The 22,730-nt window shown below is 52.1% G+C and overlaps 1 protein-coding gene across 1 annotated transcript in view; it reads left to right on the forward strand.

The window, feature by feature from the left end:
* KIAA1671 (KIAA1671 ortholog) overlaps positions 1-22,730 on the forward strand; it is a 127,726-nt gene that overhangs the window by 38,454 nt on the left and 66,542 nt on the right. Inside the window, exons 5-6 of the mRNA XM_060249843.1 lie at positions 1,794-4,823; positions 5,094-5,219. Coding sequence (XP_060105826.1) covers positions 1,794-4,823; positions 5,094-5,219 — 3,156 coding nt within the window. The remainder of the gene's footprint in view (positions 1-1,793; positions 4,824-5,093; positions 5,220-22,730) is intronic.

Below are 22,730 nucleotides of genomic sequence, written 5' to 3' on the forward strand. Positions count from 1 at the left end.
TAACCTAAGTCATTTGCAGCAACGTTACATTTGGCATATGGAAGAAATCTGAAAGCCATAAATGCCTTAACAAAACTACAAGTATTGCTTAGTTTTTGCCCTCCGGGAAGTGGGAAGAACAGAAGCTATAAATTTTGTAATTAAAAAAGGCCGATTGTTTGGACTTGGAAGGAGTGATCGTGCAGTCACAGTCTTAGTGAGACCGTCAGCCGGCTTGGATATGGAATTAAACTGGAAACAGTGGCCTCATCTTATTTAAGTGAGCCTTTTTTATCCCCCTTTCCCCTCCGATGGGGGGGCCCAACCTCACAATAGGGTCCAAATGGAAATAATAGAAAAAAGCGAATGCAGATAATCTTCCTAAGAAGGAAATGTGCTGCGGGGCTGAAGCTGCCTGTGACGGGGTCTTGGGAGACCGTCTTTTGGCCAGCAAGGCTGCAGGCTGCCAGCCACCAGGTGAGGTCTAGAGAGCAGTAGGCCGTTGGGCAACCTCAGAGACCTGGAGACCTGGAGGTGCTCAGCAGCAGGTCACACCTTGGGCAGGGTGGATGGTGCTGGCAGGGCCCCGCCCTGTGCACAGGTTGCCTCACAGGCAGGTCTGCAGACTGTGTCTGTAACAATTTCATTTATTACAAAAGATAAGATAGGATTTGATAGTGCCCTCTTTTATAGTTTGAAAACAGTGGAGAAGCCAGGGGGGGCGATGATAGGAATATACCTCCCCCCATGTCAGTGGTGTTCTCCCGCCGCCCCCAACCTTCATATTGTTATAAACGGGTTCCCCCTGAACCTCCAAAAGGAAAACAAAGCCAGTCAAGTAGATCCATTCTAAAGTTTTTACTGATATCAGCAGGAGCATACAACAGGCAAGCTGGGCTCATTAACAAAATTCCGTGCAATTTATCCTGATCCCAACTGATAGATCCCTCCCCTGCCGTCTCATTGGGTGAGACAGCAAGGTTTGCAACTTTCCGTTACACCTCACACACACAATTTACATATCAGCTCTTTAATATGAAGCCCCGCCTTCAACATGTATTCCATGTCCCTGCAAATGAAGCAATTGCCTATGCTGAATATGCATAAAGCTATTAAACATGCTCAGTGGTCCCACTTTAATTTCTCGCTGTCAAGATGGACTTGAGATGTATCGAGCTCTGTCTAACACAGAGACGTCACAATAATATGCAGCATCCCTAAGTTTCACTCCTGCTTCTCAGTTGGCTAAAGTTAACCGTTGCACACTGGGTTTCACTTCAGCTCAAGCATCAAAATCACTTCCCTCAATAGCCCTAGTTTTGGAGCGTTCTGTTTATTTAAAAAATGCTTTGAGTGCAGAAAGGGGGATGAACTACAGTTTCATTGCTATAAAGCTTGAGAGAGTTTGTTTTTGTAAAGGGGTCGCAGGCCAGATAGAAGCCTCTTGCCTTGCCCGACAAGGCACACTGGAGTTCTGCCCCTCTTCTTCAGGGCTGGTGGGTTCCTGACGTCTCCTGTGCAAAGACCAGGGCGTTCCACTGCTGGCTGCTGCGCTTATCATGGAGAGCCATGCGTGTCAACTGTGGAGGTCCTGCAGCGGTCACAGGGGATTGGCACAAGCCTGAAGCCCTCTGGGATAAACCAGTGGATCTAATCCTCCCAGTAGGAGTCCTGAAGCAGGGGCTGAGGTTGCACTGGGTGTTAAATGGTGCCATCAGTTTTGGATTTTGGAAGCGGTGCTGCCCCACCTGCCTCGGTGGCACTGTCTCAAAAACTTTTTCTAAACCGTTGGGCTGTTTGCTTCTTTGTTTCAGATCAAGGCGACTCTGGTGTTTGGGACAGACTCTGGAGAAGCCCACGCTGGAGGAGTGCCGTGGAGGCCGCAGCAGCAGCCGCCTGTGAAAATCCTGCCGCTGCAGAGAGATGGCAGCTTGGCCCGAGAGAGGCAGAGCGGCGCTCTCCAGGGGGACAGCCCCGCTTCACTTGCAGGTCACGACGTGCACACAAGTTCCACGTTCCCTGCAGAAAAAGCATGCATCAAAACTGTCAGGGCAACGATGTTTGAGCATCACATGCAAAGGCACAACGTAACTGCTGATCACCTTGCAGCTGAGCCCCCATCCCAGCCAACGAATGAGGCGCTTGGGAACTGTAGGGAATCCTGGATGGGAAAAGCAGCAGAGTCCGCAGTCTTCTCCGAGGAAATGCCCCAAAGGCAGCTCGATAGATTAGTGGATGCCAAAAAACCTGGAAAAGCAAACGCCTTAACTAAAGAGCGAGTCCTGCAGGAGACCACGTGGAAAAAACCCACCAGCATGGAGAAGTGGGAGTACCCCTCCCCAAAGCACGCGGGAGACTCCTTAGTGTGCCAGAGGGTAGAGCCAAAGTATGAAATTCTCCAGACAGTGGGCAAAAGGGCTCAAAGTGAAGCCATTGCTACAGTCTGCGAGGATAAAGCGGTAACTCTGCGAAGCAGAAGGTCCCTGAAAGAGAGGAGGAGACTTGGGGAGAGTTTTGTGGATGCTTCCTGGTCGCGTAGCCTTGACCTCAAGCGGGACAGCTGGAAAGAGGATGGCTTTGTTTCCAAAAGGAAGGATGGGGTGCCAACTACTGCGGAAGCAGATACTTCGCGAGCATTTAATGCCTCCCTTGGCCAGCGTGCTTTCTCTGTGCAAGCAGAGTTGGACAAAAATCAGATTGGACAGAAGCATGTGACTGCAAAAGTTTCATGCTTGACAAATAGAGACAGAGGTGGAGGTGCGACGGAAGACAGAGTCTGTGTGGCATCTGCAGAAGTGGAGAAAGAGAAGAGCAGAGGGAAGACAGAAGGTTCCAAAGTGCTGAAACACTTACCTGGGAATTCCGAAGCAGGACCTGGCAGGATGGACGGTGGGGACACTGGAGCCGACATCAGTCAGAGCTGGGCTTCGGGCAGTCCCAGGAAGCCGGAGGGGCATCTTTCTGGCAGTGGGAATAGCCCGTGGCAAACGGTTGGCAGCAAGGTGCTTCCCCACCATAGCACAGACAGGAGAACCTACGAGCAGGAAGAAGCCAAAGTCTCTGGGCTCCGGACATGCCCAACTGCACGCCGTGCACAAGAAACATCAGATGCTGCAGGTCACAGACCCGAAGGACACTCGCATCTTCACTTCGAGGCCGAAGAGCAGGGGAAGAGAAGCGGCCATTGTGCTTCTGCTGGGAAGGCATCGGAAAGATGGCGGCGGAAAACGTTGTCTCACGACTTCAGGTTTGAGGGTGCGGGGGGGACCCTGGCTGAAGAGGGCACCAAAGCACTGATTCGAAGAGACTCTTTGCAATTCCACGAGGGCTCGATTGCGAAGAAAAGCAGAAAGCCCAGAGGCACCTTGGAGCCGAGGGAGGGGACTTCGGTTTCTCCCAGCAGTCCTGAGGGCCGTTTTAAGGATCAGCCCTCTCCATCGACTCCAAAGGTCACCTATTTCGCCGTTACGTACCAGATCCCGAATGAAGCTGAAGGGAGCTCTGACAAAGAATTTGCTCACCAAAGCAGATGGTTTTCCTCACTGGTGGAACACGCGTCGTTTGCTTCTAATGCAGGCGCTCCCAGAAGATCCCATCCATCATCCGATCTCCGGTCCTGTGCCGCCATTTCTGAGGCCCCAGGCTCTTTGGGTAGGCACTTTGGCAGGGACTGGGAGGAAGCAGGAGGAGGAGGAGGAGATGCATCAGCTCTTCTGAAGAAAGGGCCATTTAAATATCCAGTAAGCGAGGGGAGAGAGGAGAGCTGGAGGTCTCTTGAGAGGCAGATGGAGGATGCTAAAGATAGGACTCCAGGTACTGAACATCTCATTCACGCAGTCGTGGCCTCTTCCTCCTCACCAGGCGACCAGAAGTCCCCCTCATATTTCAGACCTCTCCACCAAGGTGGTGGTGACCATTTAGGGCAAAGGAAGCCCAGTGACTATAGCCATGGCGGCTCCATGGAGAAGAACGCTGATAATTACCGCTCAAGGGTTCTTGACATTGACGCTTTGATGGCAGAGTATAAAGAAGATTCTCTGAAGCCCTCTGTGACTCGGGACAGGAGAGAGGGGGAAGACAGCAGCCTGTTTCCTTGGGAGAAGGGGAGAAGGAGTTCCTTGGAGAAAACATCTTTCAGTTACAGCCGGAAAGAGTCACACGGCTGGAAGGATTCCCCGAGAAGCCCTAGGCAGGATGTCCCCAGGCCTGAGACCATGTGCGCAAGTGAGAAAGAGAGGCTGGACAGCCGGGAGCTGAGTTCCCTCCAGCAGAGGGGTGGGAAGTTCAGCCCCTCTCCCGGGGCAAGGCCTCCTGGCCTGGGCTTGCCTGCAGATGCCACCAGCTCCAAGAAGAAGAAGACCTTCATTCTGGATGAGGAGCCGGGAGCGAGCCTCATGCTGTGGTCCCCAGGGGCAAAACACGGAGAGTACAGCCCCCTCTCTTTGGACTTGCAAGGGGAGGCTGGCTTCGCTCCTCACCCCTCCTCAGCGCTCACCAACAGCCTCTTGCAGAAAGGACCGGGGCCAAAGCAGCAGCAGCAGGCGGCCGATGTGCCTCCTCCAGAGGGTGAGGGGCACAGCAGGAGGAGGAGCAGTCTGGCCGGAAGCCCTCGGAAGAGCAGCTCAGCTGCAACGGCTGCTTCGGCAGGTGCCTCCCCAGATGCAAAAGGAAAAACTCACCTGGCCAAAGCGGAGGGCAGCCGCCCGGGTGGGCCTGAAGGATGGGAGAGGCGGGAGCAGCACAGATTCCGCCAAAGCTTCCCACCGGAACAGGCAGACGACGCCCGGCAGAGCAGACAAAGGAGTGCCTCTCAACAGCGCTTCCTGCCTTGTGAAGAGAAAAAGGTGCGTATGAAGGAAGAAGTTGGGTCTTGCGAGGGATGGGTGGGCAGACCTGTGAACGCTTGATAGAGCTCCATTTCAGTCCCCCCCCCCAGTATATGCCATGTTGTGCCCACCCTGGGGCATCTTTCTGGGCACAGTTGCAATTCAGCACATGCCCTGCTTGGATGTGGCTGAGAGACTCCAGCAGCTACCCCCTCCCCCCCCCCCCCCGGGGGATTGCAGGCAGGCATGTGGTCTCTGTGCAGACTCCCTCGTGTCTTCTTTTCCCAGGACCTGGAAAAAGAACGGAGCCGGCCAGACCCTGAGAGCCCAGGAGCCAGCAGCTCTCCACACCTGACTTTCCAGCGGAGGAGTCGCAGCTTCTACGGGGACCGGAGGGTGGACCACTGGGCAACGGTAGGCACTTGCTTTGGTCCGTTGCTCCTCTTCTGTTCTGTGCATCTGGATGACACCCTGCAGAGTCCACCGTCAGGAGGAGCTCGTGAGGGTGACACGAGTGTGAGCAGAACCTGCTGCTGTTGTATCTGCAGGGCTGGCTTGAAAGAGCTGCTTCGTTGTCTTGGTGGAAGTGCCGGAACAGCAGGGGGGTTCAGATTCTCCCTTGGCTGTGAAGCTTGCTGGGGTGTGGGGCTTGGGTCTGTTGCTGTCAGTGTCTCAGTTCACAAGTTTGGTGGAGGAGAGAATCACTCCTTTCTGAGCTTCTCAGAGGATAGTTGGAACCTCTTGTGTGTCAGTGACCTGCATCCCTGTGGACCAGGAGGGTCGCAGGGCCCCTCGAGCGCAGCTCAGGTAGCACGAGGGTCCGGAGACAGGCGGGGCTTGTCTCAAATGGTTGGACTATCTGGAGCAGAGGGTCTTTATTGATCTGGGCTGCTCACCCCAGTTCCACACCTGGGGGAGGAATGCTTTTGTGTTACGTATGCTTCCTTTTGTGAGGTTTTACAGGCTGTGTGTGTGTGTGTTGTAGTTGTCCTATAACAGCTGGCTGCGGGCAGAGAGATCTGCATGCTTGTTGAATTCTATATCTTCTGGTGTGTTTGCTCCTCTTTCCAATTTGGTGACATCTGCAGATTTAATGAGTAGCCCCTCCACACCCTCATCCAGATCACTGATAAGAATATTGAAAAGTACCAGACCCAGAACCAAGCCCTGTGGCACTCCACTGGACATCTCCCTCCATTCAGATGTAATGCCATTCACAACTATTCTTTGAGTGTGGTTTTCCAACCAGTTCTCTGTCCACCGAACTCTCCTAGAGTCCAGTCCATGGTCCTCTAGTTTACCCATCAAAACATCATGGGGAACCCCTGCCAAAAGCCTTACTGAAATTTCAGGCTACCAACATCACAGCATTCCCTTGATCCAGTAAGCTCATCACTTGATTAGAGAAGAAAATGAGGCTGGTCTGGCAGGACCTGTTGGGACAAATCCCTGCTGATTTCCCTGGATTTCTCGCAGATTGATCCCTTTAAGATCTGCCCCAATCTCTTTCCTGGGACAGAAGTCAGACTGACTGGCCTGTGGTTTTCTGCGTCATCCCTCCTCGCTTTTTTGAAAAATGGGGTAACGTCTGTCTGACTCCAGTCTTGTGACACGTCTCTCGTCCTCAGATTTCAATGCTTTGTAGCAATTGAGAGAGCATGTCAGTTCAGAAATTGCTTGTGGTACAAAGATCTGTAGAGATGTAACAGCATTTGAAAGTTCACCTGATGAAGATTAATCGTGATCTGTTACGATCATGTTCCCCCCAAAAGAAGAAATTTGTTTTTTTTCATGCAGCTATTGAGAAATAAAAACACAGATTTTAAGTGGGGTCCTTCCTTTACATTAACATTTAGGTTTCAGGGAAGATTATACATGAAGGCTCCGGAAGAAGCTGAAGAATGCAACTGATTTAAAAAAAAAAATAGGAAAAAGATCAAGGGACGAAATGAATACAGAATTGATACCTTATGATGCAGTGTGTACTTTGAATGTCATGGAATGTTAACAGCTTAAATGAACCTTGCAAAAGAAATGTAAGGAGCAAAAACACTAATCTAATTTTTATTGCAGGAAACACATGTTAACATCTCTCAAAGACATAAGTTGCAGTGCCCTAAATCAGGCACAGTCTCTTTTGTATCCTCCAATCAGAGATCAAGAGGGTCACTATTTACATGTAAAATATACATGGCATGATTAAAGAGTTCTTATCTGACAGTGAAGGAAGATGTTTAGATGCTTTTTTATATAAAAATAAGCTTTCTTTGACAACCAACAATTAACTGCAAACGCTCTTTACGCTCCTTGCTACAAACCAATGTGTGTTTAATCAAGATTTGACTGGTAAACGTCTTGCATTTGTTGATCTTCAGTGCTGATTGTAATGCAGTAATTAGCCAGGAAATTGCTTCACGGAAGCCTCAGGCCGCCTGGCTTCTCACCGTGGAGACCAGAGAGGGGCCACCCTCCAAGATGATCCCTGCCTGGCATTCTGGTGTCTTGTCGTTTCTTGGCCTTGGTGGCCATTTGGGTTTCTTTCGGGTCACTGGTGTGGCTGTGATAAAAACGCCTCATCTGTGAAAGCCCAAAGTGGCGTAATTCAGATCTTCAGAGCAGGGCCCACGGCTAGTGGATCTGCATGTGGAGGAATCCACGACTTCTGACCTTTGGGGCGTTTAACTCCACCATGTGGTGACTGGAAAGATTGCAGCTTCTGCAGCATTGAAGGGGAGGAGAGCTCAGCCTTCGGTTACCTTTCTGCATTTGGGTGCAGGCTGTGGCACCAGGTGGTTTTCTTTATTTCACTGTACATTTGCGATTTAGGGTGATGCTGGTGAGCTCCCTTGAGTCTGGCCCTGTGCTGGGCAAGATGGGGAGGGCTGCTGCCTTTGAGTGCTGCTGCCTACGGTTGCTCCTGGACTCACATCTTAACTGCCTGAGCCCCGGTCTGCTTTTAAAAGCCAGGCCTATTCAGCCGCCGTTTGAATGAGCTATTCTCTGGCATGGAGAGATGAGAACATCAGAGGTGAGCACCGGGGAGATTTCTGCCCCTCCTCAGGTGTCTGCGGCTGTCTTTTGTCTCGGTCCAGAATCCACCCCCTCCCCGACTTTTCCGCATATTGTCAGTTCAGTGTGTGCACTGTTTTTGTTGGCTTCCCTTGAAAACCTTATCTCTCAAGTGCTCGTTGGATGTATTTGCATGCATACGAAGCAGCCACCTTTCCCCACAGTGGATTGAGCCAAAGCCTTATCGTGCCAGTCGGCGGTGAAGCCCTCAAACACTCACAGCATCACATCCTGCCTCCTCATGAGCTTGATGGCTCCTGACTCAGGGATGCCCTTTGGAGCAGAACAGTGTCTTGTGGGAGGCTAAGGCAGAGTTTCCCAACCCTGCGGATCAGGACCCCAAAGTGGGTCAGGGGCCAGCCTTCCCTAATGGATCTTTCCATTGTTGTTGTTGTTTTGTATTTTGAAAACCAGGATCTGACCCCGGAAAGAGGTTCATGTCGTATATTCAGTGAGATTTTTTCTTCACCGCATAGACATGTTGTTCAAAGTTTGAGTCCCGTGGCACCTTTAAGACCAAACAGTTTTATTTGCGGTATAAGGTTTCATGCGCAGGCACACTTCCTCGGATACAGTAACATGGAAGTTACCAGTCCATACATATAGGCAGAGGGTGAGCAGTCACTTAGCATCTCTCGGCTTGGCTTCGCGAACGAAGATTTAAGAAGGGTGCAATAGTCCACGTCTGCTGCAGGCTCGCTGGTGGCTGACAAGACCAATGCGGGACAGGCAGGTCCGGCCAAAGTGGCTGCAGGGAAAAGGGTCAGCCAGAGCTCTGGCAGAGGTTGTCCTTGAAAGGGCAGCTGCTGTGAGAGCCCTCTCCAGCCCCACCCACCTCACAGGGTGTCTGTTGTGGGGGAGGAAGGGAAAGGAGATTGTGAGCCGCTCTGAGACTCTTCGGAGTGGAGGGCGGGATATAAATCCAATATCTTCTTCATCTTCTTATATTTTTGCTGTTTGTTTGGGTTTAATTGGCGGGGGGAGACATGGCAATAAATATGCCAAATTGGAGCTGGATGGGCAGATCTGTCCTTAATTGTGGGATGCTGAGAGTAATTAACGGAGACCCTGCCACATCAGTCAAGTAAAACGTGTACTGAAGAATCTGGAGTGGGGAGGAGAAGGAGAGGCTGGTCAGAGCTTGGGATGTGGCTTCCATCTGCCAAGGCTGTGGGGGCTGGAATGCCACTTGGCCCGGGGCGCAGGAGAGCTTTGGGCCAAGGCTTGGATTAGCTACCATGTCAAGTAAGTTTGGACTTTGGGGCCACCATTCTGAAAAGGATGGGAACTCTTGCCCTAAGGTCTGCTGCAGGGGTGGCCAGCGGTAGCTCTCTAGATGTCTTTTGTCTACAACTCCCATCAGCCCCAGCCAGCATGGCCAATGGCTGGGAGTGATGGGAGTTGTAGGCAAAAAACATCTGGAGAGCTACTGTTGGCCACCCCTGGTCTACTGGATTGGTTGCAGAAGATGCATAGAGATCCAAAGCCCACCTGGTCAGCTGCAAGAAGTTTTATGTTCAGTTGCTGGAGGGATTTGCATCCAGGACTACAAAAAAGCAAGAGAGTCTGTTTGGCGTGTGTGGAGGTGTCAACAAAGAGAGGTCAGGAAGCTCCGTTTTCCCTTTTGTGTGACAATATTTTGTAGTGCACAAGTGAAAATTAAATCCAGTGAAAAGACTAAACACTAGGAAGAACTTCCTGACCATTAGAGCAGTTCCTCAGTGGAACAGGCTTCCTCGGGAGGTGGTGGGCGCTCCTTCCTTGGAGGTTTTTCAACAGAGGCTGGATGGCCCTCTGACTGCAATGCTGATTCTGAGAATTGGGCAGATCATGGGAAGGAGGGCGGGAAGGGCTGTGTCGGTGCTTAGTTCTTGTGACTCCATCTTGCACGCTCAGGGAAGTGCTGATTGGCACTTTGGGGATCACTCAGCAAATTTTCTCCAGGCCAGTTTGGTCAGTGATCCTGGAGGGGTTTTTGCCACCTTCTGGGAGTGCAACAGAGGTCACTTGGGGGACGTCTGTGTGGGGGGAGGGTATTTGCGAATTTCTTTCCTTGTGCAGGGGGTTAGACTAGATGACCCTGGAGCTCCCTTCCAACATTATGATTCTAAAAAGAATATTCTGTTAAAATTATAAGCATAGATTGTAACAATTCCTTAGATAAATGTTGGAGATGCTGAGAAAGGAAATAAGGTCTACTGAAAAGACTGTTGAAGCTGTCCGGTGCAGCAGTTAAGGGTGCTGAAGCAGGGAGACGACTGGCATTCCTCCCCCCCCCCTCCTGTTGCGATACTCCTTGGGAGACCATGGGTCAGTCACCTTCTCTCCCCCTCGTGTGCCACCCATGGTGGTCATGAGGGTAGAACGGGGAGGGCTGGGCCAGGTTTAGCTCCCTAGACTCCAAAGAGGCAGGAGCACAACCATATTTGAAGCACAGTCAAGCCTCTGATTCAGCAGGAGCTCAGAGGAATGCAGCTCCTGAACCTTTCTGAGGGTTCCCCCTCCTCCTCCCCACCTACCTTGTCCATTGAATAGGAGGTGCAGCTGCATAACAATCCCTGGATGAGGAGAGCGGGCAGCCAGCCAGCCACCAGGGGCTTTGCCGCACCCCCAAGAGCTTGTTGGCCTTTTGACTGGGGGAGGGGGGCAGGAGAGCCCCAGGCGAACGGGGCCTGCTTGTGCTGGCTAGAGGCCTCGCTTGCCCAGGGCTCTCCTTTCTTGCATCAGGTTGCTTTTGGCGGGGGGGGGGACATGCTAATAAGTTATGCTAATGAGCTCCACCACCTTTTTTTCTATGGAACGACCTCTGAAAACAGTCGGTGTGCACAGGATGTCCTAAGTGTGTTGCCATCCGTGTTGGCCTCCGTGGTGCCAGTCATGTGCTTCGAGCGCTGTCCATAGGCAAGCAGTGGCCTTCCAGGGACACTGTGGCCCTCATCCGGTCTTCTCCTGGAGGAAAGCAGGGTGGGCCGGAGCTCTTTCCTCCCTGAGCTTTGCCTGCCACTTGCCGTGGCCACTTCTCTGTGATCTGCGCCCTGCCTGCTGGGATCAGTGGGAGCAGAAGGCAAATTTAATCTCAGCAGGGTTTAATCTTTCCTCACGGCCACCCTGCTGATGCCACTCCTTGCAAGCACTAATCCGGGCCAGCTGGTTAAATCTGGGGAAAAACGGACAGGTGATGCAGCCCTCCCCCCCTCCAGGCTTGTAGCTGCCTGTGAGCCTCATCCACAGGCCCTTGCTCCTGCGCAGCCCCCCCCCGTGGCAAGGCCTTGTCTGACATGAGAACTGGGCAGGTCCAGTTAAGCAAAGTTATCCGGTCCTTAATCTATACCAATTGCCTGACTTTAAGTTATATCATGATGCAGTGTATTTGGTATGGATTAAGGACTGGATAACTTTGCTTAATAGAAAATTACTGGCATTAGAAGGCCATGGAAATATTTTTGGTTGGCATGCCTATATGTACTACGGAAAGGAGAAGATGGATGGATTTTTCTCACATCATTACATAAGAAGAAATCTGTTGAATACTTGGAAAAAATATAACAAATATGGTGATGAGAGAAAACCGCTATGGATTGTGCCGACAGAAGTCCTAAAGTTATCTTCAGATCCACAGGAAGATAAATGGTTCTCATAGAACTGGGCAGGTCCAGGTGGGTGCGGGTGGCCTCCGGGGTACCTTGGAGCCAAGCCGTGCAGGGCTTTGAAAGCCAGCGTGGGGTTGTTGAATTGTGCCCCAAATCCGAGAGGGAGCCAGGGCAGCAGGTGGAGCAGGGAGTGGTTCTTTGTGTGTGTGTGTGTTGTGGGGGAGGCCCCTGGTTCAAGTCTTGCCCGGTTAAGAAAGCATCAGACGGGAGGCAGCCACAAACACAAGAAGCTGCCTTGCACTGCATCGGACATCCCCCCCCGCGGCCCCTTCAGGGCAGTATGTTCTGCTCTGACTGCTCTCCAGGGTCTCAGGCAGACGGAGACCTTTCAGTTCACCTACAGCTTGGCCCTGTTCTGCATGCCAAGCAGACATGCTTTGCCACTTGCCCTGCAGAGGTCTGAGCAGAGGGTGCTGGCCTCAAGGGACCAGAGGGGGGGGAAGGTTCTGGCTCAGGAGGAAGCAGCTTCCTGTGCTTCTTTGACCCCTCTCTGAACCCAGGATATCTGTCGTGACCCCTGGAGAAGCTGCGGCTTCTGCCCACAGGGCTTCAGCACTGTCTGTTGACACACCCACTAGTTAAAAGCAGAGAATCCCAGCAGCACCGCCCTGGCTGAAGAAGAGGAAGAACTGCAGATTTATACCCCGCCCTTCTCTCTGAATCAGAGACTCAGAGCGGCTTACCATCTCCTTTCCCTTCCTCCCCTACAACAGACACTCTGTGAGGTAGATGGGGCTGAGAGAGCTCTCTCAGAAGCTGCCCTTTCAAGGACAACTCCTGCGAGAGCTATGGCTGACCCAAGGCCGTTCCAGCAAGTGCAAGTGGAGGAGTGAGGAATCAAACCCAGGGCTCCCAGATAAGAGTCCGCACACTTAACCACTACTCCAAACTGGCTCTCACAACTGACTGGTCACATTACTTGAGAGCAGCAGACGGAGAAGGCAGCTCTGTTCTCTCCTCTCCCCCCCCCCCCCCCCTGTTTGTTCAGAGGGAGCCAGCCAAGGATCACAGAGCTGCTGATAAATAATTTGTAGGACTCGCTGCTGCTACTGTGCTGGTTCCTGCTTTACAAATGCTGCTTGCTTGGGGATGGGGGAGGAGGGGGAGGAAGAGCCCACGCTGTCCGATTGCTGTGACCCCCTCCTGAATTCACACCTTGCCTTTTTATGTGACCTCGTTGCGGTGCAGCAGCAGAGGAAATGAGGTCAGCCAGCCAGCCACAAAGGCTGCAGCAGAGACGGGGCTGTGGGCGCCTTCCCTCCACAAGGTGCTTTTTTGAACACATTTTGGTGACTGCAGATGAGAAGTTGTTTCCTGGCCGTCCCCCAGCACTGCTGGTGAGTGGAAAGAAGCACCAGTTTGGTCGCAGAGCAAGCAGGGAGTCATATGACCTCCTCCTCCTGTCTGCTGCGATGGAAGCTGCCCCACCTGTTGAAGAGGCCGGCCGTGCGCAGCAGTGCCTTTCACCCCGCAGGGCAGGCCTCTGAATTATTCATCCTGCCTTTAACCCAGGTGGTCTTTTTCCACTTGCGACTTTTCTCTAAAGACCAAAAGACCAGCAGAGGCCGGGAGGGAGGCTGAAGCCGCCCCTGCTCAGTTGCAAATGGAGTATTATTATTGCCCCAACTTGCTGAAGCCTTTGCAGTGGCTGTGGGTGAGTAGGACCTTGCTTCTGCCCCCGCCTCCTCTTCTCTCTCTCACCTCTGGTGGGTTGGCTGCCAGGCTGCGGTCACTTCCCTGGAAGTATGTCTGTGTTTCTCGGGCAAGTCTGTCAGAAGGGAGGGAGGGAGGGAGGGCAGCTATTTCTGCTTAATGCCTCAGTGGGGAAAGGGGCACTCGGAAGCAGCTTCACTGGGATGGAATACTAAAAACAGCCCATTGAAAGGCATGCTGCTCTCTAAAGAACTAGATCAGGGGTGTCAAACATGCAGTTCAGGGGCCAAATCAGGTCCCTGGGGGGCTCCTATCAGGTCCCGGAGCAACTAGCTGTCGCGTGCTTCCTTCTCCCTCTCTCTTGCTTCCTTCTACGTAACAGCTTGCTTTGCAAGGCTCCCTCAATTGCACAGCAGAGCTACTGAGCCAAGCCTCTTCCTTCTATTGGCTGAGGCTTCCCCCCCGCCAGTCCCCTGGGAAAGGAAGGAAAGAGCCAGAGCTTCCTTTGCCCAGTTCCCTGGATCCCATGGGAGAAATACAAAGAAAAAATCTTTAAGACCAATGAGTGCTAGCGTTTTAAGCATCTTTTAAGTTATTTTAAAAATACATTTGTGTTTGTTTGTGTTCTTTATAAAATTTATATATCTGCTACCTAATCTTAAATAGGTACACACACAGCCTGGCCCAACATGGCTCGGCCCAATCCGACATGGCCTGGCCCAACAAGGTCTCATTTATGTTAGATCTGGCCCTCATAACAGATGAGTTCGACACCCCTGAACTGGATGCTACCCATGGAGTGGAGGAATACCTTGTAGCGTTGCTGGGGGCTCCCAACGAGAGGAGCTCAGGGGGTCTTTAAGCATCAGGTAGATGTCCCCGTCACCTCCACCCCACCCAGGCACAACTCAAACCATGGCTCAGAGTGATGTGGCTTTGTGCTTGATAAGCTTCCGTACATGCAAGCCATTCTGCCCGACTGCCGAGTCTCCAATCTTCCTTGCCTATCCGCCCCCCCCCCCCCCGGATTTTGTTAACCTCCTGCAATAGCAGAGCCCCCTCCTAGCACTGGCTGCCTGCACCCTCTGGGCACTGGCCGGGCAAGGTATGGGCTTCTGTCGGCTGGGGGGGGAATGGCTTAGTGCTCCTTCCCAGCGGCCTGGGGCGCTGCAGAAATGGGCTGGCTGCTGGCCGGCTTCCCGTCCCTCCTGGTAGTTGCAGAATTTACCAGACGTTTCACTTTCTCTAGGTCACTTATAGGCACCTGCACTGCCCTGAGTTACTTTCCGCAGGCTGCTTTCCTCCAGTCATGCCTTGTTCCAGAAGTGTTCCCTAAAATGGACTCTCCGGGAATGTGCTTTGGGTTTTGCATCCATCTGGACAGCTTACCATCACTCAAGGAGGAAGCCTCAGCCAAGCCTTGGTGGAGGGGGTGGGGGAAGGGAGCCAGTGGCGTCTGCCCAAGAGCTCCAAGGTTTTTACTAACCAAGAAGCCAGACTTGCCCACCAGTTTGGCCAGTTTGGTGTAGTGGTTAAGTGTGTGGACTCTTATCTGAGAGAACCGGGTTTGATTCCCCCCTCCTCCACTTGCAACTGCTAGAATGGCCTTGGGTCATCCAGAGCTCTCATAGGAGTTGTCCTTGAAAGGGCATCTGCTGCAAAAAGCTCTCTCAGCCCCATGTACCTCACAGGGTGTCTTCTGAGTGAGTCTGGTGTAGTGGTTAAGTGTGCGGACTCTTATCTGGGAGAACCAGGTTTGATTCCCCACTCGCAGCTGCTGAAATGGCCTTGGGTCAGCAATAGCTCTGGCAGAGGTTGTCCTTGAAAGGGCAGTTGCTGTGAGAGCCCTCTCAGCCCCACCCATCTCACAGGATGTCTGTTGTGGGGGGAGAAGATATAGGAGATTGCAGGCCACTCTGAGTCTCTGATTCAGAGAGAAGGGCGGGGTATAAATCTGCAATTCTTCTCATTCGGAGGCTCTAGGCAGAATGCCGCACTATTCTTAAGGAAGCCAAATGCATGGAGCTGCCTTGTAGTGAATCAGACCCAGGGTCCATCAGTCTACTCAGACTGGCAGGGGCTCTCCAGGGTCCCCTCCTGCCTGGTCCTTTCAGGTGGAGATGCTGCCCAGGGATTGAAGCTGGGCCACCTTCTGCATGCCAAGCAGAGGCTCTGCCATTGAGCCACGGCCCCCTCCTGGACTGAGATTCAGCATGATGTCCAAGTGGTCAGATCAGGGTTTATCCTCTGCAGTATATTCCAACCCAGGGCCACCTTTTGAGATAACTTTGCAAAGGTTGTTGACACTAAGTTAAAAGCAGAGCTCAGGCTTGTGCTCCAGAGTCTGCCAAGTCATGGCTCTCAAGGAGACCAAGGCGTGGCCTACAGACCATGACTTGGCAGAATCTGGAGCACAGGGGCAGGTAGAGTCCCCCCCCCTTCCTTGCCCTCCACTTAGACAGAGGGATGGGAGCCCCAGGTGTTCTGGAGGCAGCTTCAGGAACCCCCCTGGGGAGGTCTTTCTTATTGGGCCAGAATCCTGCAGAGAGGGAAGTCTGGGCTGGTCCCACGGCTGGCACAGAGGCGGCTAACCTGGCACTGCATCTCCTCTCGGGGTCCAGGGCCTCTGGCTTCCCCTGCTGGGAGGAGGTGGATCCTGGTGGGCACAGGCACCCGGCCCGGGTGGGGGGACATTTGGTTCCTCCAAGGTCTGGGCGGAGAGGGGGGAGGAGCCTCAACTGCAGGCTCCTGGGAGGGGGCAGCCTCTGGGACAGGTGGGGCAGAGCCATCTACCATGCTGAGGTCTTCTGCTCCCCCCTAGGCCAAGGCATGTCTGTGGCCCCCCGGTCAGAGCCCAGAACCAGCTCGGTGGGGGGTGGAGAGTCATGGCGGGCTGTTGACTGCCCTTTGTCCAAAGGGAGCTTGGAAGAGAGCCTGAGAATGTTTTGGCAGGCACTGGGGATGTGGAAAGGCAGTGGCTGTGGTCCAAAGGGAGCTCCCTTCCTTCCTTTTAAAGGTACTTGGCGCTCTTTGTCCCTTGCTTTTTTCAAACCTGCTTGCACAAGACCTTTGGAAATGACCATAATGTAAAACAGCACATAAAATCGCAACATGAAAATGGCCAAATGATAAATCCCAGCAGTGAATCGAGGAATCCTCCGAAGCACTTTGGATATTGCTGGAGGCTGGAGAGTGAAGCCGGGATGGGTCCAGTCGGGGGCCTGTCATGGCCGGCCTTGCCATTCCCAGGGCAGAGGGAGCTCCCCCGCATTAGGCTCAGGTGTCCCATAACGCTCCATGCCTGTGTGTTGCCCTTCCCTTCCCAAATGGGTGTTTTCCTGCCGTCTGAATGTCCATCTAGGGCTTCATAAGTCCAGTGAGTTACTATGTTGTTCTGAGTGCAGTCTGAAAATGTCTGTGCTACTTCCTGGAACCCCTGTGGAGCAATGGGTGAATGTCTATTCCTTTTAGAAAAGAACCATAGAGTTGGAAGGGGCCTCCAGGGGTACAGTGCAGGAAACCCACAGGATCCCTGGCCAAATTGGCCTGGAGAAAAATTTCTGCCTGACCCAAAAGTGGCAAGCAGCATTTCCCTGGGGATGTAAGAAAGGGCCACGAGAACTAAGTCCTGCTGCAGCCCTTCCTGCCCTCCTTCCCATGATCTGCCTCATTCACAGGATCTTCATTGCTGCCAAATGGCCAGCTAGCCTGTGTTAAAAAGCCTCCAAGGAAGGAGAGCCCACCCACCTCCTGAGGAAGCCTGTTCCACTGAGGAACCGCTCTAACTGTTAGGAGGTTCTTCCTAATGTTTAGTCAAAAACTCTTCAGATTTAATTTCAACCCGTTGGTTCTGGTCCAACCTTCTGGGCAAGGCTTTTTTTTTTTTTGTAGCAGGAGCTCTTTTGCATATTAGGCCACACACCCCGGAGGTAGCCAATCCTCCTGGAGCTCACAGTAGGCCCTATAAGAAGAGCCCTGTAAGCTCTTGGAGGATTGGCTACATCAGGGGTGTGTGGCCTAATATGCAAAGGAGCTCCCGCTACAAAAAAGCCCAGCTCTCCACAGCACCAACTCCACAGCATGCTCTATACTAGGGGTGGCCAACGGTAGCTCTCCAGATGTTTTTTTGCCTACAACACCCATCAGCCCCAGCATGCTGATTGTAGGCAAAAAACATCTGGAGAGCTACCGTTGGCCACCCCTGCTCTATGTGACGGCCCTTCAAGTACTTGAAGAGGGTGATCATCTGTGCAGAGGGACATTGTGATTTGCCCACCAGAGGGCACCATGGCACTGCACTAACCTTAAAGCAAACTTGCAACTTTGGCTGCCAGTTTGCTACTGGGGTGCAATTCAAGGAGCTGAGGCCCACATTGCTTGAAGGGCTGCCCAGGTGAGTTAATCCAGCATGTCCTCAACAAGGACACCTTTCTTCCGGAAGACCTGTTGGCCGTCGTTAGTTTTCTCTTTGGGACCACTCGCCCTGTGGAGTGGCCTTCTGGAGCTAGGGCAAAGATTGGCTTCTCTGGTTTAGGCCTGTAAACTGGGTACTCCCAGCTTCTTCCAGAGAGGCTTTTCTGCTTCAGTGCTTTAGCCTGGGCTTGGCTGTTTGGGGGCTGCAGGGGGGCTAGTTTCAAATGCCACTGCTTCTCGGATGTTTGGGTTTTATTTGTGTCCTTTTATGCTCCCTGAAGCAGTGCTTCTGCAGTTGGAAGTTAGATATATATTTTTTTTTAAAAAAAATTATTGTAGGTCATTCCTCAGTGATCATCTGCAAATTCAGTCCAATCGAAACTGCAGCCCTTCTTTTACCTGTTAATAGCAGAGTGAAGAGGCAAGAGACTAACATTGCAGGTAGAGTTTACGCCTGTCTGGCTTCAGCAGCTGAGTTCTGGCCTTGTAATCTCAGGACCACCAGCAGCCTATTGGCTGAAAGCCCTGGAAGGGGAGGAGTCACCCGTCTCCGATTTAAGCCAGGCAGAAGCGGACTTGGGGGTGGGTTCATGTTTGGGGATCAAAAGCTCCTCTGCCGTAGACTCATCCTGCGGCTTTAGGAAAGTCCAAGGGGTTAAAGCAAAGCGATAGTTTAAAAAAAATTCATTTCAAGATCTGAATTGGATTTTTTAAAAAATCTAGTTATGGTGGATCTTTCAAAATAGCAGGCATCCTCAGAATGGCCTGGTTCAGAATGTTATATGAATGTCATACAAATTAATAGACAAAAATCTGCATTTAGGATCTCTTAAATTTGGTCTGTGACTCTCCAACATCTTTGTATTTTTAAAAGAGTGGGAGATACGTGGGTCTTAGGGCAAACATGACCCAACAGTGTTATGCCTGTGATAAGCATTTACCATAAGGCAGCTCAGAGAGCCTGGTGACATCCCCCCCCCCGCTGAGTTCCCAGATGCAGGGTCCGGCTTCCTGGCCTCATGGCATAGAGAAAGCCAGGTTTCCTAGCGGCTTATATATATATATATATATATATTTACATTAGGAAGAACTTCCTGAGCGTTAGAGCGATTCCTCAGTGGAACAGGCTTCCTCCTTGGGAGGTGGTGGGCTCTCCTTCCTTGGAGGTTTTGAAACAGAGGCTAGATGGCCATCTGACAGCGATGAAGATCCTGTGAATTTAGGGGGAAGTGTTTGTGAGTTTCCTGCATTGTTCAGGGGATTGGACTAGATGACCCTACAGGTCCCTTCCAACTCTATGATTCTAGGATTCCTAACCGTTAGAGTGGTTCCTCAGTGGAACAGGCTTCCTCTTTGGGAGGTGTCGGGCTCTCCTTCCTTGGAGGTTTTTAAACAAAGGCTAGATGGCCATCTATAGCAACGAAGATCCTGTGAATTTAGGGGGAAGTATTTGTGCATTTCCCACATTGTGCAGAGGGTTGGACTAGATGACCCTTCCAACTCTTATGATTTTAGGATTCCTGACCGTTAGAGCAATTCCTCAGTGGAACAGGCTTCCTCTTCGGGAGGTGGAGGGCTCTCCTTCCTTGGAGGTTTTTAAACAGGCTAGATGGCCATCTGACAGCAATGAAGATCCTGTGAATTTAGGGGGAGGTATTTGTGAGTTTCCTGCATTGTGCAGGGGGTTGGTGACCCTGGAGGTCCCTTCCAACTCTATGATTCTATGTGCTGTGATTGCATGTGGGGGAGAGGAGGGGCATGACTTTGGTTCCAGCTGGAGAGCTCTGGTTCTTCTTTGGCTGTGTCTTTTCTCTGCATAGTGATGAAAAGCTGAGGCAGGTGTTCTGCTGCAGGTGTGCGATGAGGTTTTGGACTCTGGCAGGGGTGAGGGAATCCTCCCCAGGAAGCATGGGTTGGCTGGAACCTCTGCCCTCCTCCGCTCAGTTTCTGTTGTGCCAACAGTTCTGCCCCATTTTTGTTGGCCTCCTCAGCATGGTGTGGGATGTCTCTCTCCCGCCTTCTTGTTTGATGATACATCTTTGCATGAGAGATATTTATAAATCCAAGGATGGTATTCCCTCTTCTCCTTTCCCCATGTTGTTGTTGTTGTTGATGATGATGATGCCTGTGAGTCACTGTGCTCTAATCATACATTTATAAATAAATGTGAAGGACGTTCATGCAGACACAGGTGTGCCTGCCTTGTACCCCTGACCCTGTGCGTGGGGCGGGCATGGACTGTGCCAGCCAAGGTCCCGTATCCCCCAGTGAAGGACAAAGAGCTGGACCTGCCTCTGGGTGTCACAAGCTCCTTCCTTTGGTGGACCTGATAGCCTGCAAGCCTTCGCATGAGGTGAAGAAGGCAGCTGCTCTTTTCAGAGCCTGTCTCACTCACCCACCCACCTATCTTATCTCTACCCCCTTCCTTAGAGCCAGTTTGGTGTAGTGGTTAAGTGCGCCGACTCTTATCTGGGAGAACCGGGTTTGATTATCCATTCCTCCACTTGCACCTGCTGGAATGGCCTTCTAGGGTCAGCCAGAGCTCTAGCAGAGTTGTCCTTGAAAGGGCAGCTTCTGGGAGAGCCCTCTCAGCCCCACCCACTTCACAGACTGTCTGTTGTGGGTGGGGAGAGGAGATAAAGGAGATTGTGAGCTGCTCTGAGATTCAGAGTACAGGGCAGGATATGAATCCAATATTGTCTTCTTAATGTGCAACAGCTGGATTGGCAAAGGGAATTTTGACTCTGAAAAGCTTGTGGACCCTGAAAATCTTGTTGGTCTCTCATGCGCTCCTGGATTTGAATCAAGCTGAACTGAAGGACACGGCAACAACTTGCCTTCTGGTGCCTTGGGCTGTGAGACGCTGGGTCAGAAAGGTTCTGCCTAACCTCTTCCAGAGATTTATTGTGCCCTGGGTAGCTCACAGAAGCTCCTGCAGCTCTCACTCTGGTACACACAAAATGCCCAAGTGTTGGTGGCGCGTTGTGGTCACGGTGACCCCTCTGGCTTCCTTTGCCGGTGGAGCAACGGTGGGGGCGGGGTCCCTCTGGCCTTTGGGGTTCTCTCGGAGGCCGTGGGGCTGTGATGTTAACCTTGTTGCAGATTGCACCTTGGGGGAAAGTGTTTCAGGGTGAGAAATGCAGCTCAGAAGCCCTCTAGGCTGCTGCCGAGGTGTGCTGGGGTACCACAGAGCCTCTTAAGGTAGACACAGGACAGAAGTACATTTTGAAGAAGGCGGCTCAGTGCCTGGGGTCTGTCTGCTTTCTAATGGCCAGCAAGCCTCTCTTGAAAAAATCAACACTGGCCCTGGCCAAATTGGCACATTATCGACCCATCTCAGACATACCCTTTTTGGAAGAAGGTAGATTTAGTGGTCGCCCTGGTGGATGACCTCCAGCGGCATCTGGATCGAGGTGGTTCGGCGGTACTGATGTTACTAGATCTGTCGGCTGCGTTTGACACAGTCGGCCATCAGTTACTGACCCACCGCCTCACTGACACAGGGATTCAGGGGCTGGCCTTACAATGGCTCACCTCCTTCCTATATGGTTGGGGACAAAGGGTGGTGATCGGGGAACAGTCATCCCAGAGACTCTCGCTTAATTGCAGTGTGCCTCAGGGGGCTGTACTTTCCCCGATGCTGTTTAATATCTATATGTGTCCCCTTGCCCAGATTGCCTGGAGGTTTGGGTTGGGTTGCCATCAGTATGCGGATGACACCCACCCGTCTACTGATGGACGGCCAGTCTGGCTGTGCCCCAGAACATCTGGATCAGGCACTGCAAGCCATGGCAGGATGCCTTAGGTTGAGTCACTTAAGCGGAATCCGACAAAGACCGAGGTCCTTTGCCTGAGTCGCAGCACTCCAGGTGGGGAAATTCTCTTTCCAGCTTTTGACGGTGCGCCACTGACAACGGCGCCCAGGGTCAGAAGCTTTGGGGTACTACTGGAGCCTTCCTTGACAGTGGAGGCCCAGATAGCAGCCACCACTAAATCTACCTTCTTCCATCTTAGGCGGGTGAGCCAGTTGGTTCCCTTCCTGGAGCACGACGACCTGGCAACTGTGATCCATGCTACGGTCGCCTGGACTACTGTAACGCCCTCTACTTGGGGCTGCCTTTGTCTCGAATCTGGAAACTACAGCTGGTGCAGAACGCGATGGCCAGGTTGTTCCTGGGCCTTGCCAGGTGGAAGCACATTCAGCTGGGGCTGTGGGAACTGCACTGGCTGCCATTAGTATACTGGATTTGCTACAATATGGTGGTTATGACATTTAAAGTCCTATATGGCTGAGGATCTGTCTACCTTAGGGATTGTCTCTTCCTACATGTTCCCCAGAGGGTACTTAGATTCGGTGTGCAGAATCTATTAACAATCCCCGACCCGAGGAAGGCTAGACTAGCTGCCGGAGATGGCCGGAGCCTTGAGGGACCTTGCCCAGTTCCGCAAGGTCTGCAAGACTATACTTTTCTGTCTCGCCTTTAATAAGAACATAAGAGAAGCCCTGTTGGATCAGGCCAATGGCCCATCCAGTCCAGCACTCTGTGTCACATAAGAACATAAGAGAAGCCATGTTGGATCAGGCCAATGGCCCATCCAGTCCAACACTCTGTGTCACATAAGAACATAAGGGAAGCCATATTGGATCAGGCCAATGGCCCATCCAGTCCAGCACTCTGTGTCACATAAGAACATACGAGAAGCCATGTTGGATCAGGCCAATGGCCCATCCAGTCCAACACTCTGTGTCACATAAGAACATAAGAGAAGCCATGTTGGATCAGGCCAATGGCCCCTCCAGTCCAACACTCAGTGTCACATAAGAGCATAAGAGAAGCCATGTTGGATCAGGCCAATGGCCCATCCAGTCCAGCACTCTGTGTCACATAAGAGCATAAGAGAAGCCATGTTGGATCAGGCCAATGGCCCACCCAGTCCAACACTCTGTGTCACATAAGAATATAAGAGAAGCCATGTTGGATCAGGCCAGTGGCCTATCCAGTCCAGCACTCTGTGTCACATAAGAGCATAAGAGAAGCCATGTTGGATCAGGCCAATGGCCCATCCATTCCAGCACTCTGTGTCACATAAGAGCATAAGAGAAGCCATGTTGGATCAGGCCAATGGCCCACCCAGTCCA

Source organism: Heteronotia binoei, chromosome 11 (assembly GCF_032191835.1).
Source record: "Heteronotia binoei isolate CCM8104 ecotype False Entrance Well chromosome 11, APGP_CSIRO_Hbin_v1, whole genome shotgun sequence".
NCBI classification, from domain to species: Eukaryota; Metazoa; Chordata; class Lepidosauria; order Squamata; family Gekkonidae; genus Heteronotia; species Heteronotia binoei.